The sequence below is a fragment of the Diplotaxodon limnothrissa genome, linkage group LG3 (assembly GCF_057381915.1).
Source record: "Diplotaxodon limnothrissa isolate DT_005_m linkage group LG3, D_limnothrissa_male_GT1.1, whole genome shotgun sequence".
NCBI classification, from domain to species: domain Eukaryota; kingdom Metazoa; phylum Chordata; class Actinopteri; order Cichliformes; family Cichlidae; genus Diplotaxodon; species Diplotaxodon limnothrissa.
In genome coordinates, this window is record NC_140598.1 from 51,243,411 (window position 1) to 51,270,694 (window position 27,284).

At 42.7% G+C, this 27,284-nt stretch overlaps 1 protein-coding gene across 1 annotated transcript in view; it reads left to right on the top strand.

The window, feature by feature from the left end:
• Positions 1-27,284, top strand: part of stim2b (stromal interaction molecule 2b) — a 58,848-nt gene that overhangs the window by 23,405 nt on the left and 8,159 nt on the right. Inside the window, exons 2-7 of the mRNA XM_085349544.1 lie at positions 5,129-5,259; positions 20,957-21,068; positions 23,268-23,379; positions 25,617-25,732; positions 25,851-26,028; positions 27,022-27,199. Of these exons, the coding sequence (XP_085205670.1) occupies positions 5,129-5,259; positions 20,957-21,068; positions 23,268-23,379; positions 25,617-25,732; positions 25,851-26,028; positions 27,022-27,199 (827 nt within the window). The remainder of the gene's footprint in view (positions 1-5,128; positions 5,260-20,956; positions 21,069-23,267; positions 23,380-25,616; positions 25,733-25,850; positions 26,029-27,021; positions 27,200-27,284) is intronic.

Consider the following 27,284-nt stretch of genomic DNA (forward strand, 5'->3'; position numbering starts at 1 on the left):
CATTGATAGAGAACAAACTCCTGCCTGGGCATTGATCTCAGGTGAATAAAAGCATAGGAGAACAGAAAGGCTTGTCAAAGCTCTCATATTAGCACATGAAAAGATTACAGGGGCTTAAAGATCAGCGAGTAAAGCTGTTTTTATTTTTTCTGTAGGAGACATGTTTGTCTAACATTTGAACAGACCACACACCCAGAATTCAGCGGGATGAGGTCTGGCGCATCGATTCGAGCGTTTAAACACAAAAGGCCAAATGTCACAGGGATCGAATTGAAGGAAGTTCCCCCCTCACCCCACAGCTCCCACGGCAAACACATCGAACATCACAAACACACACTCCTCTCTGTCTGCTTCTCCCGCCACTGACTTCACATGTTTTTTTGTCAACATGAAACAACACCCTGTTAATGTCACGCATATAGAGCAGGAAAAAAAAGGTGCTGGAAATGACTTTAAAGCGAGCAGCTGACAGATAAATGCTTTAGCTATCAAGTTCTTTTGAAGTACCCACCCACCCCCACGGTGACAGCTTGCACACATTTTGTGAGTTATAGCAAAGCAAATTACTGTACAGCCGCTTTCCTGCTCATCTGGGTGTGTTTGAGCAAGGGAGACCTCTGCCATTGTTGAGCGTTTACATCCTGACAGCCGGGAGCCTGATAGGTTAAAAATAACCCAGAGCTTTCCAATTTTGTCATCTTTCGGGACCGCTTGTCCCGGCTGTTTTTAATTTGAGTATTTTTTTTAGCAAGCGTCCCCCTGGAACGCTCAGGGGGGGTCACCGACGACCACTTCCCGTCACATGGTTTCTCATTGTAGTGCTAACAACTATCCTCAAACGTACTCAGAAATGGGGGAGAAAAGGCCTGCGCTGTCACATTTCTGGATGTCTCAGCAGGTGGGACAGCTTAAATCCTGCGTGTGAATGACAGCTTTTTAAAATTTCTTCTTTTGTTTTATCTTGGAAGCATCTTTTCCTTTATGCAGGGGACAGAATTAGGCCAGTAGTACTTATAGAGGAATGAAAACCAACATCACAGACAGTGAAAGGGTGCTGCTGTCAGTTCCGACATTCCTGTAAAAGAAAGAATTCCGGCTAAACCGCGGCTCTTGTTTTGCTTCTTTCTCTGCATAAAAAAGTCAAGTCTTTTTGGGTTCCTTTAAATAACCAAACAGCAAACTAGATGTGCATGCTATGCAAACAGCAGACTATGTAAACTTTTCTGGCAAGCTAAGCAAATGCATTATGTAACTTGTTCTCGAGCATCAGATGGCTTTTGACCGAGCACAGGCGCACAGACGCTGCCCAAACGAGGCTTATCTAAAGCAGCCTCGTTCGCACTGATATTACTTCCTGTCACTGACAGATACGCTTCTTCATCTACTGTCTTCGTTATGGGGACGGAAGTGGTTTGGAGTGTTTTGTGGTTCTCTTTGTTCCTGTTTTTTTTCCCCAACAGCACACAGCCTTTAGGGGAATCCTAGTAAAGGTCTGTTCCTGATTGGTGCACACCGTGTTGTCAGAAAGAAAGTGATTTTTCTATTTGGAGCACATCAGTCAAAACAAAAGTTCAGTTCAAGTTAGCCCAGCTCTGTCACTGTATCGTGTTGAGAGGTGGAGACTTTAAAGCCTCTGTGGTTTCACTCCCTCAAACCAGTCCGCTGTATCTGTTTGCACAAGAACAAATGATCACCGTGTTATCTAACCTCTGGCGGCGTATCGCTCCCTTCTGCCAATCGTGAGGCCACTCGCAGCCCTCTGCCAGTGCTGGTTCCTTCGCTCGACACGTTCATCCCTACCCAGTGTCATCTCATCCAAACTTAGCCCCGGGCATGCGTCCAATCAAATGCCTCTCTTTGCTTCTTCTGTAGATTGCCAAGTGGCAGTTCTATAACTAACGTGTCAAGTCTGGCTTTAGTAAACAGATCTGACATCAAAAACCCACAGAAAATATCACATGGCTGCCTGCGAGCTGTACATGCTCATCAGGGTGCTTTAAAAAAGTGGAAGCTGCAGATCTAATGGGGCGAGTTCACACAAACATACACGCCTTTCCTCTGGTCTCGCAAGTGTGTATGAAGCAGCATGAATGTGTTAGTGAGTTATTGTCACAAAGGTGGCTTTCTTTTAACCCGGCTTGCCTGCGATGGGAACCTGTGCTGAACGCAGCCTGCTCCAGGGCAGGTTATGTAATTAGTCAGAAGCTGCATTTTTCTGTTTCTGTGAACGCGATCCAAGCGCACCACAATTTCTTTTCAGCTGAGAGAAAACATTTTGGATGAAATTTGAGTACAGAGTACAGGTACTTTGTCACGTTCAACAAACCAGTTTGCGACGAGCTGAGCTTTGTGGCATGGCGTGTTATCCTGCTGGAAGCAGCCATCAGAAGATGGACATGGTCAGCAGCAACACTCAGGCAGGCAAATGTGTTTAAATGATACTCAGTTCACAGCAGAGGGCCCAAAGTGTGCCACGAAATATCCCTCACACCTCCAAGACCAGCCTGAACTGCTGATATCAGGCAAGTTGAATCCATGCTTTCACGTTGTTCACTCCATATTCTGACACTACCACCTGAATGGCCCAGCAGAAGTTGAGACCATGCGAACTGAAGCCTCTGGCGTGGTCTTCTGATCCTGTACCCTCCGTCATTCTGATGCTTGGTTTGGTCGTCTTGACGATTCCTACATGTCTAGATGAGCTGCTGCCACATGATTGGCTGATTAAATACTTGCGTTAGGGAGCAGCTGAAGAGGAGTACCTAATGGCCAGTGAGGGAACGTACTTGTGCTCAGTCCTGATTTGCAGTCTGATCAGTTTGCATGTTTTGCAATGTTCCAGCATTAACTTGGCAAAAAGTGAATTAACTTCCGCGTCTCCTGCAGTGTGAGCTCTAAATTTACTTGTTGAGCTTCATTTAGTGGTGAAATAAATATATTAACTCGTGAACTGACAGCATTTTCCTCTCCGGCATTTCTCTCGTCTTTTTGCTGTTAGCATTTTTTGATATTCCCATAACTCTCTGTGAGCCATTCCTCTGATGTAAGCGGGACTCAGTCCGTTCATTTTGTGCAGAACAAGAGTCAAATGATGCATCAAACACCAACACCCTCTTTTGTATGAGCACACAGCCTGAAGGGTTAACTAAGAAAGCTGAAAACCTTGTCATGATACTCATGATCCCCGACTGAGTTTCCAGACTTTGTCAAGCTGTCTGTGTCAAACACTCTTTGCACTTTGTGCTTTTTAACCATTTGCTGTACACTGATTTAGTTCGCGTTTCCCAGCTTCTCTCGGATATAGTGGAACCAGTTGGCTCCTGTGGCACTCAAAACACAAGAAGTACGTTTGAAAAGCTCAGCAGCAATTCCTCTTAAGAAATCATGCCCTGGTTAACAATCAGATAAAACTCAGAAACCTCGCGGGTGTTTTCACGTTCACCAGGTACTATTTTTCTTTCTGCCGAGCTACACCTGCAACCCGCATCGCCTAGCAGAAAGACACGTGCATCTACCCATGACGAGAAGCTCGTGACAGCGTGACGAGACGAGATGTTTGCGTGGGATGTTTTTCTTTTCTTATACGTGCTGAACATGTAACATCTTTACTGACCGGCTGACACGCTTTCACATGTCGACTGATTCTTGTCCTCGCGTTAAAATTAAAGAAGACTGTTGAACTTTTGCTTCACGCCTTGAGAACATTGCTACAGTTTGTGCATGCGTTTTCCTTTTTTGGTCGTTGGGTAAATGCACGGAGCAATTAAACATTGAAAACGAATCACTTTCGAGGTGTGCGGTTGTCCGAGTTGCCCAGCTGTGCATTCAAAAGTGGCGTGTCCATTGGCTCTCAGGGAAGAGCTGTTATTAGCCGTATAATGTGATTTCTTACCGCCTCTTGTTTGCATTCTGTGAAGCCGTCGCGGTGGCGGTCGTGTACACGCACTCGGAAACGCCGCCTGTTGCCAAGAACACTTAAAAACCTGATGCATGTGTTTGGGTGTGTGTCTGTCTCGCTGTTGTATTGTTGGCCTTCAGTGCTGTGCAGCTCTATAAACAGCAGGGAGCATCATTATTTGTTAGGCCTTGGGATGACTCGGATTCAGTTGTTTTTTTTTTACAATCTAAGTGTTTTTAAAAAATGCTCTGTCTTTGTGGTTTACAGAGGGATGTCTTTGCACTTGTGATGCATGCATTTGTCTTTTTTTTTTCTGTGGTTGTACACATCTGCCTCTGTGTGTGGTTTTGTGGCTCCATTGAGACAGTTTGGCTCTTAGCCAGCTGACACTGTCCATCGCTAGGAAGGCTGGAAGTAATGGGCTCATTTCGCCCTTTGGGACGGGACAGGGCTGAATAAAAACAAGAGAGAGAGGGGGAATGTCTGGGGACGCTGCAGGAATGATAACAGCACGCGACAGAGTCCGGCAGGACCGCCGATTCGCCTGCGCTGCTGTGACAAAAACACAGACATCATCGTCACCTCAGCGTTTGTAATAATTGAGCTATCGAAGTCTTTAATTAAACAAACACTAGTGAGCACGTGGAGGAGTCTCCTGTAGTGCGCTTTCACGTCACGAGTCGCGTCACGTGTCCATTTCAAACACGAAAGTGGAGCTGATTTTAATAAATGCCTGGAGCGTGGGTGTGGTCGGGGCTGTGAGAGCAGGTGAAACTATGTAAACACGCTGTCAGAGACTTTATTATCATAGCCCTGCATTAGCATATCACCGCATACCCATCCAGCGGCATCTTAAGCTTCTTTGTTTCATAAACAGTCAGCAAATAAAATCTAAACGCTATAAGAACGTCGTTCCTCTCTGAGAATATAAAAATAACCGCCCGGTCTCTGTTCGCTCTTTTTACTACATATCATCCCGGTGTGCTCTTTGTTTTGTTGGCACTGTAACCTACATTCTGCTCAATGTGCTGCCTCCATGTTCCAAGTATGCAGCGAGTGAACAACATAGCAGAAATTCCTTGAAAGCCTGGGTAGCATTTAGTAGAGCCGGTTTTACGAATGCTCGCAAGTGTAACTTCCACCTGTTTATACTCAGACGAGAGTACTGCTTTTGTTAATCTCAACCTTTCCCTTCTCATCTCTATTTTTCTGTTTTGTTTTGTTCCGCAGACCCCTGCCTCATAGTGATGCCGCCGTGCATGGGCGAGGCCGACCGCTTCAGTTTGGAGGCGTTGCGACACATCCACAAACAGCTGGACGATGACAACGACGGGGGGATAGAGGTCAACGAGAGCGTGGAGGTGAGCTCGGGGCGTACACCTTTGAGATTCGGGCGGTTACGATGAATCTCAGAAGATGAGTAAGCAGAAAGTGAGCTATGAAGAGGGTGAAGAGTTGAAAGGTGGCGGGTCCAGATGACATACCTGTGGAGGTTTGGAGGTGACGCGGAGAGAGGGCAGTGGACTCGACCGGATCTTTTAACACAGCTGATCTGTTCTAACTACAGAGGGATAAGGATGATTACGTGAAGCTGCAAGGGTGGAGGTAGTGAAGGTGGATGAATTATAATACCTGGGGTAACCCATCCAAAGCAGCGGACAGTTCACTAGACAGGTGGAGATGAGAATTCAGAAACTGTGCAGCAGGTGGAGATGAGTGTCAGGGGTGATTGGTGACAGAGGGTAAGCAGCAGGAGTGAAGGGGAAGGTTTAAAGGGACAGCTCAGGCTGAGGATGTTGGAGATGTGAGGCTGAGATTGTTTACACGTGCGCAGTGGTGGGATAGTGGATAATAGGGGTGCAACGATACACAAAATTCACGGTTCGGTTCGATACTTTGGTGTCACGGTTCGATATTTTTTTGATACAAAAATAAATGTTCATGCCTTTTTAATTTGTCATTTATTAAAATTATAAATATATATTTTAACTCAAAAGTACAGTTTTTAAATTTAATGTTGCTGAAACAACAAAGTAATAAAAAAAATCTATCTGATTGAGGAATCACTCATCCTTGGAAAAGAGAGTTTATTACAGAGAAATGTCTCTTCCCAAAATAAAAGCTATACTATCCACTTCTTCTGAGCTATATTCTCAGCAGCATATTAAACATATCAGGTCCCCATAAGGAGAATCATGTGCTAACGGCTGTCTAAATGACTCGGTAAAGTTTGTAGCATGCGTGCTTGTTGTTTTTGTCGGCTTCCACTTGTCTTTGCACTAGGATGATGTCGGTGTAAATGTGCAGTCATATTCGTTGTGTTCCCACTAGTGCTGTCAGCGTAAATCTCGTTAAAATGACAACGCCACAACACGGCAAATTTCCGTTAACGAGTTACCGCGGATCGCCCCGTGAGTGGGGCTGGACGGCGTCAACATGTTAACGAGCTAACTGCGCTAATGCACTAGTTCCCACCAATTGAGCATTGCGTGGCACATCCAACATACTGTTTTACTTTAGTCCATGACGCGCTTACCATCAGGGTCATACTTCACATGAAAACCAAAATAGTTCCAAACGCCAGATCTGAATGAGAGTGGGGGAGGTTCAATTTGCCATGTTGCAACGAGCTTAGCTTCTGTCTTGGTAGCTTGTGCTGCACTCAGTGGATCTGCACTCGACAGTGCAGCCTAGGCGGAGTAGTCGAACGCAGATCCACTGAGCGCTCAACACAGACAGCATCGTCAGAAGAAAAGTTGATAAAATAAATAAAACATTTTGTATTGTTCGATACATATGCGTACCGAAAGCACTGTATCGAATGGTTCAATACCGATACGAGTATCGTTGCACCCCTAGTGGATATATTGGACAAAGGGTGTTAAAGATGGAGCTGCCAGGCAGAAGTTGAAGAGGAAGACCACAGAGGAGATTCATGGATGTAGTGAAGGAGGACATGCAGAGCGTTGTCGCAACAGAGGAGGATGTTAGGGTTTGGCTGAGGTGGAGCCAGATGATCCGCTGTGTCCCGTAAGTGTAGGTGAGCTGTTCTACACAGTCATAGTGAAAACATTTGATTTACACGAGGCCTAGTCTCCATCTTCTTTTTATATATTTTGTCCTCAGCACATCTCCTTTACTAAAGTAATAAAATAAATCCCTCCAGTTTTGTTACATTCCTAGTTTTCTGATTTAATTACTGCTTTGCTGTAAAATTTGTGACCTCTCTGACTATAAAGAAACGTAATATGGCAGGAGCTAGGCTGATAACAATGAAAACACATTTTATAGTACAATAAGCTGCTGCGGTTACATAATTATTATACCTAAATTGCATTTCTGTGAAGAAGATTTCACAAAGTGTATTTTGCCCTCTGAAACACACCCTGTTGTTTAACAGGCCACCCAAATGGTTAAAGTTGACCTATTTTTTTTTATAAATGCAACTTGCTCCAACTGATTGCTGAAAGCTGGCAAATCTGAGTAAATGTTTAGTTTACAAAGCTAAGAGTGAATAAAAGCTTGTGGCATTGGATCAGTCAAAGGCAATAAGTCATCGGAGGAGATGGCCAAGTCAGCATTCCTAACATACAGACACATCATCAAAGACGCACACGACTCTTTACTTACAGTTTCATACGACTTGTGATGTAATTTATCATTAAATGTTGAAACTGTTCATATTTATAGTTTTATCGAGAGCGTGCGCTGACTCTTTTTGAGGTTAAACTAAAAGCGTTTAGAGCTCCAGAAAGTCGTTTGGAAAAGTTTTACTTCTGAGTAAATGAGCTGATGCTCCGGATAGTTGAAGAGGTGAAAGTATCACCGGTACGGTAGTGTGTGTTTATGCATGGATGGTGTGTGTGTGTGCTGGAGGGTATGGCTGACATCTGAGATCACGCTGACCTGGTGTGCCCTGTGGGTCTCTTGGTAATCAGCCACCTCCTTACATTCAAAAGCAACCACTTGGGACTGCAGTCACATTTTCTGTGCGTGTGTGTGCATGCGTGTGTGTGTGTGCATGTGTGTTTGCTGGCAGAGACGTTTTTAACTGCCTGAGAAGTGCTGGTGTGAGAAACCGTTTATACCCCACAGCCCTGTGGTGGCGCCTCAGTAAAGGGCCGGATGCTGTGTGAATCCCGTCTAAAGACCTCCGAGGGCTGGAGTGTCGGAACTGGACCTCAGCCCACACGGAGGAGCTGTGTGTCCGTCTGTGTGTGGATTACCGACGCCTGCGTGTACAGTATACGAGTGTGATACTGAATGTCCCCATGCTTAGTATCACCTTTTGGCTCAGTAAAGGCAGTGGCTGATCGTTTCTTTCATGTTGTTTTTGGCTGTTTATTTGTTACCTAATATTTTCGAACCTCTCCTCTGGTCTCCTGAGACAAATGGAGCCGGGTTTCAAAGCTGGGCAGATTTATTTTATCAAATTAGTGGCTGTCCATCCGTTGGCTCTATGAAAGACGAGCAGGAGACTGACTGAAAAAAGTGATTTGTCTTTTTTCGGCCTCATCAAAATCCGGCTCACATCACGTTCTGACCTTTATGACCACAGACACACTGGATGTGTAAAATATTTTATACGTCAAAAATATTTTTCATACAAAGAGCATTGATTTTTTTCAAATCGAGCGAGGATCTAAATCAACAAATCTGACCAATCAGACCACTGCAGAACCAAGTTAGTTGGTGCTTTACAAAGATAAAACAGTGCAGTAGTGCAGATAAACGAGAATATACAGTACTCATTGCAATTCTTATTCTGAGAGCACGAGTGCATTCACACAAACAACTGTGGCTACATGGACTGAATCTTAGGCTACATCTACACTAATCCGAGTTTTTTAAATGGACTAACAATGAGGTGGAGTTGTTGCTACGGGTAACACAAAAGTACAAAGTTGCAAAAGCAAGTGAGAATTAAGGAATTTGAAGAAAAGCTATGTGGAGCAAGTACAAACTGGTATTAATCCTTAATAGGGCTGTCAAAATTGAGAGGAAACAAAACAACTTCTGTATAATGCCCTCTTTCATCTTAGTTTAATTGGTCACATGACTGCATCACATGACTAAAATGCATTGTTTTAAAAAGTCTCTGTTCACGCAGTCCACACTGTGCTGCGAAAACGACGTTTTCAAATGTATCCACTTTGGAGAGCATTTTCAAAAAGCTCCATTTTCCTTGACCAAAAACGCCGTCTCAGTGTGGACGGTGTGTGCTTTCAAACGAAAATGTATTAGCGTGGACGTGGCCTTATGTAACGCTTTTCTATTCAGTTGAGCACTCCAAGTGTTTTCCTACTACAGGTCTCACTCACACATTCAGAAATCACTTTTATCTATGCCTCGGAGCTTTCCAGCATTTACACACACACTCCCACTTTGATGGAAGCACTGGGGGACAACTTGGCGTTCAGTACCTTGCCCAAGGATACTTGGGTATGTGGAGTCTGGGATCAATTCACTGATCTTCCAGTTGGCAGACAACACGCTGTCAGGTCGTCTTCCCCATGTCTACATGCCTAAATGCACCGAGTTGCAGGAAACCGGCTGATTAGATATAAAAGTGAGCAGGTGTACCTAATAAAGAGTCCAGGGACTGCCGTGTGCTAAATAAATGTGCACCCAAAGAAGGAAGTGAGACACAGTGTTTGTGTTTTTCAAAGTTTGGTGTGGTCCGGCAGATTGCTCTGCAGTGAGTGGGGCCGACAGGGCCGAGCCTTTAACCTCAGCCTACACAAAAACACAGGGCAGGATCATAGGCTGCTCTCAGGCTTATATAGGCTTAGTAGGCACGGATGTAGCGCTATTAATGACGCACAATGTTAAGTTGCGACTTGTTTCGTAGGTTATGCATCCACTGCTTCCACAGCGGAAGTTTAATATACATTTATATAAGTGACTGCGCAACAGGACGAAAGAATCTGTAACGTTTAAGGTGGAATTTTTACCTGTGTGTCTCTCAGTGAGTCAACATCATGAGCACTTAAAAGGTGAATGACGTTCAGCTGGATCATGGTAACTCCATGTTAGTTATTTCCTGAGAAGGACGGCAACCCCATGTGTACCTCAGTGATCCCACAAAACCTTTAAAATGTAATCTAAAATTCAGATGTGAAATAGTAACTATGTAATAGTAATGAAATTCTGCGTGTCTTTTGGATCTTGTTGTTAGTTTTTCTGAAATATTTATGATGAACTGAAGCCTGGTAAGTCTGAATTCATGCAAAAGGGATTAGAAAGAGAGCTCTTAATGTAATAAATGGTAATTAATACAACTGTATTTATGATGTGAAAGTTTGGTTTAGGGGTTTGTGGGCTACAGTTAGCCATTCGATCCCCTGTTGTGGTATGTGGGACGACTGGTCGCATTCTACCAGCAGTTTGATTTACAGTCAGGCTCTTTCTAGCAGTGATGAGCTGAAAGGAGGTACACAGTTAAGAGGCAGACTGACGTGTGGGGTCAGCTCACATCTGGCCTTTGGCAATCAAGACCTAATCACACTCTTGCCCCTTTGCCACCTGGCTGACACCCTACACCCTCTGTGGCACTTCCTCCTTTCCCTCTTTCCCGCTACCTTTATCCCAGTAAGGTGACATTGATCATGTCATGACCACGAGCATGATATTTGTTTTTCATGCCAAAGATTTCAAGAGAATCTTAAGGTGGAAGTCAAGTTCAAATGAAGTCATGTTTCCACAGAGGCGATGACGTATGTGACAGTGACGCAAGTGGCTTTGTGCTCATGTTTTCCTGTGTCTGTATATTTGATAGAAAACATGAGAAAACCCAAGTGGCATCTGTGTTGAGCCCATTTATTTTACACACATAATCCTCTATTCAAGCTCTGTTGGCTGTTCGTATATCAACATCGCTCAAACCTTAAGCACGTTTACACGTTGAGTAAATATGATCTTCACATCATTTGGAGAAAGAAATTAATGCTTAGCAAGGCAAGGCCGTGACAAGCCTGGAGAACTATTCCCGAAGACTAAAGAAACGACGAGAAAGAAATAAAAGAGGGCAAACCGAAAACTGACTTTCAAGCTCGTTAGTTTGTACAAACTCTGTCTTTGCCTCATACATGCCTCATTTCCACGCACATGTTTCAGTAAACTGCTGTCCCTCCTATTTCCCATTCCCCGAGCAAAATAGAAAGAAATGAAGGGGTGGCTCAAGACTTTTGCATTTCAGTTGCCCACATTTGAAAAAGCTAAATATTTCCATTACATAGTAAAGCTTTGTTTCGCTTCCCTAGCATGATGAGAATGTCATTACATTGATTCTGAAAGTATGAAGGTGATCTTTTCACACAGTTGTCGGTTGCCTGGCAGCGCTGACACATGAACCTGTTTCACCTTTAAAATTCTTCTGTAACTTAACCACAATCACTGTCGCTATGGAAGTAATAAAACATGCGCACACAAACACACACACACACACACAGGTCATACACAGTCTTCGCCTGTATTTGAGTACAGATTGAGCTCTTTTTGCTCATTTTGACCACAATCTCAATGTCTGCCTCACTTAATATCTAGTTTTTAATACATAAGTTACCACCTTAAATGTACTGTCAGCACGGGGTGATAGAGGAGTGAGAGCAAACAAGGAAGTATAGAGGCCAACATATCTCTGTTCCCTTTGCATTGGCAGCGTTTACTTGACGTGTCACGCCACATAGATATCAACCAGGATGTTAAACAAAAAAAAAAAGGCTTGGGCTGCTCTGAAAGTTCACTTTAAGAGAGGAGAGTCATAAATAATTGTCACAGGAGGGTGAAAATTTACCAGGATTCAATGCAACTTTATTTATATAGCACCAAATCTACTGTCGCCTCAAGGTGCTCAAGGTAAAGACTCCACAATAATAGAGAGAGAATCCCACCAATCAAAGCGTTTTTATCATCATCACGTTTGAAGTTGTTTCATATATAATATATTTATAATCTGCACTCCCTTAATGTGGGTCTCCAATCATCCATCAGGTTTTTCTTTCCTCCCTCTCTCGTTATCCTAAATATATACCGTTAATATATATATAGAAACCCACAAGTGTCACAGTAATATTTTTTTACAGTCTTCTAAAAGCATTTGAAATTTGACGAGGAATCCAGCCCAGTTAAACATAATCCCGTCTCTTATTACGCTGCGAGTCTGGGTCTTGTCGGGTGGTTTTGAGTGACGTTTCGGGGTCTGTTTCTGAGATCAGTCACCGGGGACGGCAGGTGCACGTCTTTGCCTTCAGGGTGCTGATCTGTGTGCTGCTCGACTGCCAAAGGAACGTTCGACTGGATCATGTTGCATCACTTGAAATCACATGGACACAACCCAGATCACAGCAAGGGGCGATGCGGTGGTGCTACTGTGTGCGTGCTTTATTAGTTCCTAACAGGCCGTGCATTATAACTTAGCGGCAAAATTAGGCTTGCCTGTGAGAAGCCTGTACCAATATAAGCGTACATTATACAGTGGGGCAAAAAAGTATTTAGTCAGCCACCGATTGTGCAAGTTCCCCCACTTAAAATGATGACAGAGGTCAGTAATTTGCACCAGAGGTACACTTCAACTGTGAGAGACAGAATGTGAAAAAAAAATCCATGAATCCACATGGTAGGATTTGTAAAGAATTTATTCGTAAATTAGGGTGGAAAATAAGTATTTGGTCACCTCAAACATGGAAAATCTCTGGCTCTCACAGACCTGTAACGTCTTCTGTAAGAAGCTTTTCTGTCCCCCACTCGTTACCTGTATGAATGGCACCTGTTTGAACTCATCATCTGTATAAAAGACACCTGTCCACAGCCTCAAACAGTCAGACTCCAAACTCCGCCATGGCCAAGACCAAAGAGCTTTCGAAGGACACCAGGAAAAGTATTGTAGACCTGCACCAGACTGGGAAGAGTGAATCTACAATAGGCAAGCAGCTTGGTGTGAAAAAATCAACTGTGGGAGCAATCATCAGAAAATGGAAGACATACAAGACCACTGATAATCTCCCTCGATCTGGGGCTCCACGCAAGATCTCATCCCGTGGGGTCAAAATGATCATGAGAACGGTGAGCAAAGATCCCAGAACCACACGGGGGGACCTGGTGAATGACCTGCAGAGAGCTGGGACCAAAGTAACAAAGGTCACCATCAGTAACACACTACAACGGCAGGGAATCAAATCCCGCAGTGCCAGACGTGTTCCGCTGCTGAAGCCAGTGCATGTCCAGGCCCGTCTGAAGTTTGCCAGAGAGCACATGGATGATACAGCAGAGGATTGGGAGAATGTCATGTGGTCAGATGAAACCAAAGTAGAACTTTTTGGTATAAACTCAACTCGTCGTGTTTGGAGGAAGAAGAATACTGAGTTGCATCCCAAGAACACCATACCTACTGTGAAGCATGGAGGTGGAAACATCATGCTATGGGGCTGTTTTTCTGCCAAGGGGACAGGACGACTGATCCGTGTTAAGGACAGAATGAATGGGGCCATGTATCGTGAGATTTTGAGCCAAAACCTCCTTCCATCAGTGAGAACTTTGAAGATGAAACGAGGCTGGGTCTTCCAACATGACAATGATCCAAAACACACCGCCCGGGCAACAAAGGAGTGGCTCCGTAAGAAGCATTTGAAAGTCCTGGAGTGGCCTAGCCAGTCTCCAGACCTCAACCCTATAGAAAATCTGTGGCGGGAGTTGAAAGTCCGTGTTGCTCAGCGACAGCCCCAAAACATCACTGCTCTCGAGAAGATCTGCATGGAGGAATGGGCCAAAATACCAGCTACTGTGTGTGCAAACCTGGTAAAGACCTATAGTAAACGTTTGCCAACAAAGGTTATGTTACAAAGTATTGAGTTGTATTTTTGTTATTGACCAAATACTTATTTTCCACCCTGATTTACGAATAAATTCTTTACAAATCCTACCATGTGGATTCATGGATTTTTTTTTCACATTCTGTCTCTCACAGTTGAAGTGTACCTCTGGTGCAAATTACTGACCTCTGTCATCATTTTAAGTGGGAGAACTTGCACAATCGGTGGCTGACTAAATACTTTTTTGCCCCACTGTATATTTATTATTTGTGATGAGGCTGCTATGATGAGAAGAAACTTGAGGAGGAGCCTCATGGAGCATGGAGGGTATGGTATATCTATAAAAAGAAGCTTCTTGAAGGTTTGTTGACTTGTCTGGGAATGCCTTAGAGGGAACATTCAAATGAGATTTTAGTCACAAGTCCAAGCTTTGAAAGAGGACAGAGTTTGTGCATTAAGGTGTTAGCTGCAGTGCAGCAATTAACATGTATCCCTTCTAATTATCTCTTGGTACTACAACATTGCCAGAAGTGTCAGTACTGCGTCAGCAACTGCAAAGTGATTGCACACTCTTTGTCTTTCTTTATAATCGGGCTGGTTTATTTATTTTGACCTGAATCAGGCTGGCAGTTTCCCCTTACGTCTGAGAGCTATGCTAAGCAAAGCTAATCAGTGCTGGTTCTAGCTGCATGTTTAATATGTAAATACAATAAAAGGTAATGTTCGTGCTGATCTCTCTTTAAGCAGTTAAGCATATTTGTTCCTAAGATACTTCCTTCTTCTACTTACTTTCCCTAAGATAAGATATCTCCCCTTGCAGGCAAACTCAATTTTAGATCTCCACATGTTAGCTACTGCATTGATGAAGCGCATAATTGTGGTGGGACGAATCGCAGAACCAGGACAAAACCATGGAATAAATAGAAAAGATGTACACAGCCACCTAATGTCATTTACTGGTTTCTGTTTCCCAGTCTTCCCCTTTGATGCTAACATTGAGCCTAGCATTAGCATTTTGGGTGCTACTGCCTTGGTTTCTTGGTTGTTTAAACTAATGTTACAGAGAACAAGAATATTAATTAAAGCATCAAAGGTCAAAATAAGTAAAACCACAAGGAGAAATGTGTCATCTGTGGATGTGGATGTAGCAGTGCTAAAACTATGCTAAAACACATTTTTATCAGCTGTTAATGTTATATGTGTTGTAGCATTGTTTGATGTTAATAGCTCTCTATGTGTGGTCAGAGGCTCAACAAGTTGTAAATGCTGGCAAATAGCAGCGGTTAGTGAGTCAGTCACAGTTAAATGCTGCTTTCACCATTTCCGCCACTCTCTATTTGAGATAACCCCATGATATTCATGCTGTGTAAGCAAACAGTCCACTAAATCAAAGTGTAATAATAGGAGTAGAGAAATTGAGACACAGTGACTTTTTCTGAACGTTTATTTAAGAAAGGCTCTTGTCACACAGGCTTAGAAATTAATTCATGACTCCATGGCAACCGCCAACTGCTAGGGAAAAATGTGTATTCCCTGATCCGGCAGCAGTTCCTAGGTGAAAGGAGGAATATGGTGTTACACCGGAAAACTCTTTCAGGTTGTTTTGGTCGTTAGCAGATTGCTGCATTTGCCTGAGTGGAAACAAAACCATGAGTTCAACACAGTCTGGAAACACAGACGTTTTCCTTTAGAGTAAATGCTGCGACTTTTGAAACTTCCTGATTGCAGCGTTAAGGCTCAGCAAGTGGTTGCCGAGCGTTTGCAGACAAGTTGGAGTCTTCAATGCGAAGTGTGGGAGACTGTAGAAATTTGCTAGCAACCAACTAGAATCACAACAATCACAGGGAGCACTCTCTTTGTGACTGAGTTCACATGGTGACAACCAGCAACTTCCACCAATTGCTCACCAACCGGTGGGCTGCATCAGGAACAGCATCCAGTTTAAAGAAAATAAAAATAAATAATAATAATAAAATCCGCTAACTCAAACTACCTCCTGTGGTGACTCCTTGTGAATACGGATGCATTAGCCTGGTGATCGATGGAGATATTGCCATTGAGGGGCAAATGGTTCTAAAGTTAGGGGCATTAATGGAAGAAAAAATTCTTGGCAGCAGAAAGCAGTATGATGTCATAGAAAATGTCCTGCTGGATGTTGGATGGGGGGGTCAGTACACAGAAGGTGTGGTTTGTCCTCTTGGTACCAGTGAGGCGAGACAAAAACCATTGTCTGAATCTCACATAAAGAAAGTTGGAAGAATAAAGGCATTATCTTGTGAAAGGCCTTCTGATCTCCCAAAGTAAGGTTTTATTTTTGCTGTCGAACTGATGTGAACGGAAAAAAAACCTGCTGCTAACGACAGAACAGAAAGTTCAGACCTCGGCTGTTCTAAGAATAACTTGATAAAACCCGAAGAGCACGTGACATGAGTACAATGTTACGCAAAACGACACCCACTTTGATCTTGAGCGAAGTAACAAGCCTGACTGCACAAAAAAAGGGGATGAAAACGATTTTTTATCATGAGAGCTACAGTTTCACAAAAGTCTGCCCAGCTGTCATGTGAGATAAATCAGGTGTACCTCCTGGTAGTTCACGTTATAATGAATTGCAGCCAAGTGCACCTCACCTTTTGTTCCAAATCTGCGACATATTAATAATAATTAATCAACTTAATTATCCTCCTTTTGCAGACTCACAAACTAATGACTTTCATTAACGCTGAGGTATGCTGTTGATTAAAAATATCATCACTCCGGGTTATGGTGATAGATAAGTGATGGGTGTAATAACTTCCAGTAATATTAGATAAGCTGATGAGGACAGATGGATTGATACAGTAGATATTTGGGGGGGTGAATAGAGTCTAGACTGTTTAGAGAAAGCAGAGACTCATGGGAAGTATGTCGCCAACTCCCCCCAATCTGGAATCTGATATGAAGAAATCTGTCTTTGTTTGCTGTGTGCGTGTCTGCCTCGCTCTGAACATGTGCCACTCTCTGTCTGTGTATGTAGACGTGTTGTCGTATTTTCAGGACCGAGGCTGTCTATCCCTGGAAACATAAAGGACGTTTAATCACTTTGCAGAAATGTATTCTGCAAGCTACACACTGTGTCTGTAACTATCACAGCTATCGGGCTATCTTAACTGTTAACCACAGAAGCCACAAAGACCTATCATTGTATTCATGCCTCTTAGCTTACTTTATATGGTCCCATAAAGCAAAGGCAAAGCTGCCTTTCAACATATGCAAAGAGGCCCTGCTAGTCTGCCTGCAATTAGTTTCATGCTGCAGCAGTGCAACCAATTGCTGTTGCTTTTAATATAACACTCGAGCAGCTATTTGTCTTATACAGTTGTTCATTTACTAGTGCTAATGTGTTACTTGTAGCATGTGTTTTTTCTGCTTGTTGTTGAGCAAATGTGGCCATTAGGATATCTCTCAAGGTCTGCAACAGAAAGAATGTCTTCATATTCGCCGTCCTTTGTCTTTTCTTATGTGGTGAAATGTCCTTGAAGTTCACATCTTTGCCAGCACCACTTCATATTTTTCTTTTCATAAAGTGAGCATTAAAAGGCTTTTCGAGACACTAATTTAGAGTAGCGTTGCACACATTGCGGTCCCTCCAGTGACTCAGCAGGCCGTCAGTTCCTTCAGCTGGTGCCCAGTGTTACGTCAGTAAGAAGACAAATTTGCATTTCTATTGTGAAAGAAGAACATGGCAAATGTTCTCAGAGGATTTTTGTTCTCAACTGATGCAGTGAAACTGCCTTTCAGAACCAAATTCGAATCCTTTGATACGTGCAGACACAGGCAGCAACACGTGGACTACCAAGATTTTAGGTACAGTGTAAACTGTAGTTTGTAGATTTGTTACTCTTAAAATGAAATTCCACTGATTATAATTTGAATAGTCTGTGCTGTTCCATGATTCTTTCATTAATGAAACCAAATAATTGGACTGGATTCTGAAAGCTTTCCATCTCTTTTTAGATCACCCGATAATTCAGTTTCTGACGAAATACATGCAGAACTAACGACACATCAACTGGGTGCATCTGCACTTTGTAATAAGCCCAAACACATAGGAAGGAAATTTGTCCTGCTGGACCTCAGTTCAGTGTTCGATTATTATTACAGAGATTATTATTACAGAGAGGATGCTGTAGGTATTAAAGGTACTGCAGTGCAGTGGTTTGAATCATATCTATCTAATAGACTTGATTTTGTTCATATAAACACACTAAAGTTAATTATGGAGTTCCACACGGTTCTATGCTAGGGCCACTTCTGTTTGCATTACATACGCTTCCCTTTTGCAGAATCATTCAAATACCCAGTTTCATCTATTCAAACCAGATGACACACACCAATTAGTTAGTCTGCAGGAATGTCTTAGACATAAAGACCTGAATGACCTCTAATTTTCTGCTTCTAAAGATTAAAGGTAATAAAAGCCGAGGGAGGTCAACAGTGATCACTGACTGTTTTAGGAGCTTTTTGAGATTAAATAGAAGAAAATACATAACATTAAACATGTTAACAACACAAAAGCCATATTAAACGCAGACTACTTTAGGCCCGGAAGTAGGATTCGTCGTGTCATCACTTAACGACCGGATAACTCGAAAACGAAGCAACACAGGATTTTCAAATTGGTACAATACAGGTGCAGTTATTACTGGTGACCTCAAGGTCAAGTTCAGATTTCAGCAAAACGTGGTGGCCATGTTCCCCTGCTCAGCTGTAAGAACTACAGCCAGGGACCCTGATTCGTGTCTCGATTAATGCGCTGAGTCACACACCAGGTTTGTGTGTGAAGGTCGGATCAAGCTTCTGAATAAACACACAGCTGACGCACTTTAATCTCACGTATATTGACACAGTCAAACGCAGGAAGAGGCCATAAACATGAACATTTTATGGCCTCTGTTTCTTTTTTATTTTTTAAGTTACATGTCTACATTATCACCCTCTCTGTATCATGTCTTGTTTCTCTGTTTTTCATGCCAGTTATCCATTGTGTGTTAAGAGATGTATGACTTTGTGTTGACAAAAGAAGCGATTCGGTCACTTTACTCAAGTTAGTGGATTCGAATATATGAGCGTACATAGATACGAACTGCGCAGAAGGCTTTCAGAGAAGACTTAAAAATGATCTTTCTCCTGTGACAGCAGGAATGCTGGGAACATTTGTAGCAGACAGCCTCTCAACAACAGACAGCTTTTATGTATTCAATGTCAAACTCACGGCGCTCCTTCAGACTCTCTCAGCACGCTACAGAGATGCGTGAAAGTGCCAGTTGATTTTCGCGATAGATTCCCGTGTGCGCCTATACGTCTGTGTCACACGTGCACATCGTTCAAGATGTGTCATTAAATGCTTTTAGGACTTCTTCAAAGGAACGCGCAGTCGAGCGGTAATGACAACAGCTGTCTTGGTGCGAGCACACGATATTTTTTCTAGTTGTTTTAGAGACTGGGTGTGCTGTTTTATCCTTATCAAGTCAGATGTGAAGCTCATTGATCTGTAATCATGATTCATAATTGTGTGAAATGTCAAAACACCCTCGGCTGCTGCTCAAACATTCAGTCCTACGTGATTAGAAGTACCATTGTCTGCTGCTGCTGCTGGTGGGGCAGTTTTGTGCTTCTTGCTCCGTCGTCAGGACGCTCTGAACCTGCGGTTCATTTTATTTACCTCAGACATGTACAGACAGTTTTTCTAGAATTGCGAACAGTATATTGAGCTCCCTGCAGATTACACCTAAGCTGAAAACTCAGGAACTTTTAATTCTACAGTACAGCTCGGGCATCTTTACTATTAATTGCATAAGCTTCTCTTTATCTGTCCCTTAACTGCAGTTAACTGCATCGAGGTGCAGATGTGTCTGTTCCTGCTGTTCTTAATCTAAACTTGATTGCATGCGTAAACAAAAAGGGTGTTTTTGCTTAACATACCTGCATAAAGTTAGATGCTTCTTTTATTAATTTTTAGATTTGAATAGAACCAGTAGCTTATGTTTTTATTATGTTGGGAAATAAAGAGTTAGGTGGGGATTGCAGGATTACTTTGATATTTGGTCATACTTTGCATCACATTAAGGCTTCCTAGGACAAATATTTGTACATGGAAAGGTACATGAATAATAACATGTCATTCATGCATTGCTCAGGTCGATTTTTTATCTTTTCAGAAACAGATTAAAAGGGACAAATCATGGCGAAATATAAACTAGAAAGAAAACCAAGTGTGTGTGTTCATTTGAAGAAAACTGGTTAGTGATTTTTCCGTTCAGGACATTTTCAGAGACTGTTTTTATTAGGTCAAAGCACTTATTAAATACTTATTATACATTCATTATTATAAACAGACCTTTTCTGTGACTTGTTTCCAACTTTTTTGATGCAAAACAGGCGATACACAAAAGACGGTGGACAAAAGAAGTGCACAGTCCTTCTGTTCCGTTACAAGATTTTAGGTGTTTGTCACATACAGATAGCTTGTAAATGTGTTGTTGTGGTTCTTGATATTGCCTTAAATCTATCAAAACAACTCTACACCTTATTCAAATGAGTCTAGGAAACACTCACAGCAATTTTTAGACGTCACGTTTGCAGGTAAGCATGATGCAATAGGACCGAGCTTTGCTGTGTGATATAAAAGGCTAATTACCTATCAGAAACAACAAGGTTTGAATTAGATGGCAGATCAGGTTTTACATCAATGCCAAGGCCACACACACATACAAATATTGTTCCAAGATGAGTGCTTTGAGGTGTTTTGTAGTCAGCCATGATCCTTGTTGATGCCACCGGTGTTCTGGCAATTCTTTGTGGGTTTGTTTGCTACAGCTCATACTCCACAGGGGCATTTTTTAGTTTTAGTCTACCAAAGGAGGACAGCTGGAAGCTGAAAGCACACACACAGGTGGAAGTGGCGCCTCTGCCATGGGTCTGTTTCTCCTTTCAAAGTCCTTAAAAGGAAGAAAGCTGAGCAAAAACAAAGTGTGTGTGTGTGTGATCCAAATCCAGACTTTTAGGCAAAGCCAACTCTCTGCGGCTCCCTCTGTCAAAACCACACATGGACATACAAAGACAAGCACAGCCATCTGCATCCCCCCTGGAGATCTTAGTGAAAAACACTTGTTTTAAAATGTTCTCTGCAAAAAACCTACAAATACATCCATCAGGATGATTCTGAAAATCTGTTGAAACTCACTTGTCTTTCTCTCTCTTTTCCTAGTTCATAATAGAAGATATGAAGCAGCAGCAAACCAACAAACACAGCAACCTGCACCGTGAAGACCAGCACATCACTGTGGAGGAGCTGTGGAGGGGCTGGAAAACCTCTGAAGGTAAAAAGCAAGCAGGTCGACTGAATTAATGTCATTAAAAACACAAAAATCTGCATAACTGTCCCGCATGAGATGGTTGGTACTTTGACACATGTAGGGAGGCTTGCTATAAGTGATACCTGTACTATAATTATAGTGGAGATAACAGGGAGTGAGCAGTTAAACAAGAAAGCACTTAAAAAAACAAACAACCTATTTATCGGGAAGACGATATATACCAGTTTCCTGCAGGGAAACAGGAAGACAGCCGGGAGGGGCAATCCCTAAACAAGTGTCTGTTTTTATAGCACTCAACAGTAGTCGTGCATGTTCACTCCTGGAGCTTCCTGTTTCAGAAATTCATTTAAATTCAATTCAGTTTAATGATATAGTGCCAAATCACAACAACAGAGAAAGCCCTAACAATCACATGACAACTGAGCAACATTTGGCGACAGTGGGAAGGAAAAACTCCCTTTAACAGGAAGGACTTGCTGCAGAACCAGGATCAGGGAAGGGCAGCCATCTGCCATCGTTGTGGATGAGGGGAGGGGGACAGGATAAAACACATCTATATTTATCCTTTATGTTTAATAAAAGCCTTGTGCAAAGATTTTTTTAATCTCGAACCGAGTCTTGAAAAAGAAAGAAATTAAAAATATGCTGAAAGTAGATGACGGTGTACATAGGAATGAACTCCTCATCCCATGATGCATTGCAAATCGCAGATTCCACAGCAGCCTTCTTGGATTTAATCATTCTCATTTTTATGTATTGTATAATAACAGTTTTGAATACATGCTGTAGTTTGTGACGTCTGAAGTTTCAAGATCACTAAGCAATCTGATGCTTGTGGGTTTAGTCGACAGTGACCTTCACCAGTTGGAGAAGTTGCTGTTTCAGTTTAGGAATGTGAGCAGTGTGGTTACGAATAAACCATGTTTTTGTTACAACATACTGTTGTTTCACAGCGTCGTAGCTAATACTCATAATCAAAACCGCTACGGAGAATGAAATGCTACTTCTACTATAGCAGCGCTGGTGCTTTATTTGGTAATATAATAATACCCAGAACCTTCTTCTTTTGAGATGACTGCGCTAAAGTCAAAAGTGACCTTAAACAACTTCATGATTCTCTGAGACGTCAGACGGACTTCTGCAAAAAGCCAGGACTGAAGGAGCGAACAAACATCTACTGACATTTACTCAAAGAAAACAAAGCGTGAGCTTTTACTCACTCTGCAGAACGTAGAGAAAGTGAAATGAGAGTTTAAGCAAACGCACTTCCATTCAAGAAACCCAGCTGAAATTCTGAGTTGTTTCAGTCATCCTTTATTTGTAATATTGTAATTATCAGGTTCTCAGGGGCAGTAGAAAAAAGTAACGATTTGCCTGATGAAATGTCCTTGTAAATGGCAAAGTGAAGCTGTGTTTACGCCACTGTGTCTCATCTCCTCTCTAATTCCTTTTTTATAACCCGTGACATATGTGGCTTATCTGCAACCACAGTCTGTCTTCCTCAGCTTGTTTGTGCCTGTTTGTTTATCACGCTGATGTATCTGTGCAGCTAACTGGGTTTTAGAACAAGTTCTTCACATGCACTCATGTTTGAAGCAAAAAATAAACTTCCTAGATTTATGTTGTTTGAATGCTTCATGGGTCTTGGTAAAATAAAATGTAGGTAAAGCCTGAAGCTTGGTGTCTTATCCTGAATCATTTTTCCCACCGTTACATCTCTTCATTTAGTCACCACAAACTTAGTGTGTGTCCCAACATAACTCTGGGACTGGCTGCGGCCCAGAAAGTAGAGCCTCCTCCAGTCTGCATTTTGAGGTGTCCCAGGGAAAGGACACCGAACCCTAAAAAGTGCTGTAATCGCACTTCGAGTGCTCAATAAGAGTGGAAAGCTGTGCATTATAAATGCCAGTGTGTTTACCGTAACAGCAAAATGATGCAACGGCAATTAATCTCAACCTGGTAATGAAACATATACTCATTTACCCGTCACACAGGGAGGGTTTGTGTGCAACGAGTGCTTTTAACTTTGATGCTTAAACCTGCTTAAGACTGAGAGTGCTGTCGTGCTTTGGGGAATTTTGGAAGAATGCAGAGGAGCAGATAACGAGCAGTAAATCATCTTAGTTACTGATCTGTGTGTGTGTGCTTTCAAAGATAACAAAAACATCTTCATTTTTCTCCTCCCCTCTTTGTTTTTATCAGTCCACAACTGGACCACAGAGGACACGGTGTGGTGGCTGAAGGAGTCGGTGGAGCTACCGCAGTATGAGAAGAACTTCCGGGACTTCCGGATCACGGGGAACACTTTACCTCGGTCAGTACCGCACGACGCAATCAAACGTACCAGCTCTGCTTTTTTTTCTTTTCCTGGGGCAACAACATAATGACACAACATCTGTGGGAATTTGCAGTGTGACACATGTAAATGGAGTCTTTTCTTTTGTCATTTGCTTCTATTGAACACACTGTTTGTGCTACAGCATCTGAAAGCAGCCTTAGCTTTCATTAGTCTGTTCAATGCTGCCCACTGCTGGTTGTAAAAGGCAACACAGCCAATAATAGCACAACTTAAGAGCCCTTCTTTTGCTCTTGCATGAGAAAACTTTCCAAGGCTTGTAGGTTTTTTCTTTTCCAAGACAGGTCATGAAGTCAAACATGCAGCAGTACCCAAAGATCTATGAATGCTCTTGAACTCAGAGTGATGTCCCTGACTTCTCACGATCTGCTGTGAACCTAATCGTAGGTCGGTGGCTCAGTCTTTTAAAAGCGCTCCCAGGATATTAAAAATTCCCGCACGCAGCGCAGTGAAGATGAAATTTAATGAGCGTCGACATTACAGAAAAATATTCAGATGGACTGTGACTCACTGCACTCTGTATTTACGGCATGAGTAGACTGGAGGATGGTGGGTGGCAGGTTATTGAAGAGCTTCATGTTACGCCACAGAGCTTATAGGAGCTGACTCATGAAGTGATGTCACAGCGAGAGGGGTAGGGTTTCATCAGCCTGCCATGTTGTCTGCGCCGATTAAGACGGTGGTGGCGGCGGTGGTGTGAAGAAGGCGTCCTGGGAGACGTCGGTGTAGAGAAGGATTGAACTCTTTTTCTGTCACCACGTCGAGTGTGTTTGAGCTGAGAGTGTATCACTAACTCTGTTACACTCACAGGCTGCCTAAGAGATGCAAGTCACAAACTGGTTTCAGCGTTTTGGTTGCAAACATGTTGGTTTTTATGGAGCTAATGCTAGCTAGCTTTGTTAGTAATCTATAATCCATAAACTATAAGTAACGACAAATTAAACACACCATTATACAAGTCAGATAAATGCATTAAATGTTCCACCCAAACAGCTGCCCCCTGCCTGAGCCTGCCTCTGATGGAGGTTTCCTCCTGTTAAAATGGAGTTTTTCCTCCCCACTGTCGCCAAGTGCTGTATGGGGTATCGACTCATTGTTGGGGGTTTGGTTCTAATATTGTAGGGTCTTTACCTTAGTTTAAAGCACCTTTCAGTTCAGTTGAGTTTTTCTTATTTAGCTCCACATTCATGACAACAGCTGTCTCGAAGCACTTCATATATTAAAAAGAAATCCAAACAGTCAGATGCAGCACTTGGCGACAGTGGGAAGGAAAAACTCCATTTTTACAGGAAGGAAACTCTGATACAGCAAGTATCTGCTGCCCCGGCTTCAAAAAAGAGGTGAGGGGAGGGGCCCAAAGACACACTGCGACAGAGAGAGGCAGGGTTTAATAATTACAAGACGACCTTTAAGGTAACTGTTGTTGCGAAATGGAACTGAACCCTAACAGGCACCAGTAGTACAAACACAGATGTTGATTAGCTGCACATGCCCGTGTCAGCCCACCTGTCAATCGAAGCTATTTCTAACTCCAGTATCCAGATAAATTCAAACAAAAAGTTATAGACATAAAGGGAGGAAGCTATCTATGGAGGTCAAGGCTGTCTTGTTTATCTGGCTGTAAATATGCTTTTTAACATGGGGGTCTTATGGGGAAACAAGCTGGGCTAAGTGGCCAATAGATAAGCTGCAGTTTTTTGCTGTTTTCGTGTTGTGTCTTCTCGTCTAGTGTGATGTTACTTAGCTGAGTCGTTGTTAGGAGCTGCTGTTGTAATGGGTAACGTTTGTGTTGTTAGGATGAGGTCATGTGAACTCAGAGTCATTGTAGTTTGTATTGATTTTATTTCATTTTTAATGTTTCTCTTCAGCTCAGTGTGGCTTTGGCTGTTCCTGTTGTTTAAAGCTGCTTGTGTAAGGTTTAGTTTTTATGCAGAGTGTGTTTGTGTGATGTTTAAGAACTGCAATGCAAACACAACTTCACACTCATGTGAACGCCCCGGTCTCAATAAACATGTGCATCACGTGTCCCTCTGATTGTATCGTTAATGTTGTGCAGATAACAAATTGACAAAGACTAAAACAAACAGCAATTCTTGTATGATGTTTAAAATGTGTTTTTTGCCACATCTAGTTTTAGTTCACTTTGAAAACTTTGTTTAGCATTCAGTCCTGTGTTTTCTTCTCCCCCGTTTTAGAATAGCGGCAAATGAACCGTCGTTTATGTCGATGCAGCTGAAGATATTAGACCAGCGGCATAAACAAAAACTAAACCTAAAGGCGCTCGATGCAGTGCTGTTCGGCCCCCCGCTACGTAAGTATAAAGCCGCGTGTCATCACACTTCATGAATATCAGTGGAAAATGAGCTTAAAGAAAATGTATGAATGCATGAATCCATCACTCTTTCTCCTGCTCGTCCTTCCCCGCACAGGTCCGCAACATAATTGGATGAAAGACTTCGTCCTGATGGTGTCCATTGTGATTGGTGTCGGGGGCTGCTGGTTTGCTTACGTGCAGAACAAGTCCAGCAAGGTGCACATCTCACAGATGATGAAGGATCTGGAGAGCTTGCAACATGCTGAGCAAAGCTTGTTAGACCTGCAGAGTCGGTAAGAGAGGGACGTGTATTAGACTTAGATGAAACACTGATTTAATGGTCACGTGCTGCCGCTCTCCTTTCACAGAGAACAGCAGCACGGTGGTGCAGCAGTTAGCAGTGACACCGCTATGGGCTGAGGCATGTTCTTCTATCTGTCCTGGCTTTGTATCACTTAAAGACTTGTTATCACTTGTTTTCATCATGCAATGACTTCAATACAACAACGATGTCACCTTAGTTGAACACCTTAACTATACCCTTAACTAATTAAAGCCTGAACCATGAAACAATTTTCAGAAAATCAGAGAGAAACATGAAGATGTACTTAATTCTTTGTCATCTAGAGCGGGTGAAATCCAAACTTTGTTTTTAAATCATGTAAAACTTAAACCGCCTACAGCAGCTATTCCCACAGGCAAGAGTGCTACGGCCCACTTAAAAACCAGAAAACCCCACGGAGAGCAGCCAAACTTCACTCTAATCAAAATACAGAAGAAAGTGATAAGTGATTTTATTCCAAAAACATAAACAACACAGGCTCTTGGCTATAAATTCCTAATGGTACCAAGTAATAGGCAAAGTTTTTTAAGGTCACCTGCTGCTGGGACACAAACTTCAATAGGAATCAGTCAATTTAGGTCCGAATAACGAGTAATATCACAAACTAACCACCTCCTGTTACCAGTTTTAATCCACTTTTTATATAAATAAATATTTTAAATATAGTGGATTTCTGTTATTACTTTGGCACACCTGCAGTACCAATGCGGTCCACCGTTGGGCTCCAGCTCACACTTTGGAATTCATTGCCCTACAGTACTTATAAAGTCCTTCTAAGCATACAAATACCCCTATTTCTTCTTCTTCAGTTGGCTGTGTTCTAACCTTCCATCCCAACCACACGAACCCTCTGCATCCCCTCCGTCACCACATCCACGACTTTCCTCTGTTCCCGTGTTCCCATGTTTCCGCCTCACCGTGTATCCTTCCCGTCCTCTTCCAGGCTCGAAAAGGCTCAAGAAGAGAACCGGACAGTTGCTGTGGAGAAGCAGAACCTCGAGCTGAAAATGAGGGATGAGATTGACGGGGCTAAGAAGGAGGCTCACAGGCTCCGAGAGCTGCGAGAGGGCGCCGAATGTGAGCTGAGCCGGCTCAAATATGCCGAGGAGGAGCTCGTACAGGTACGGCTCGTTGCCCCGGAGTCCTGCTCGCAAACAGATTTATTGTTAGTCAGAGTGAGGGAAACACAACCATAAAACTGCTCCT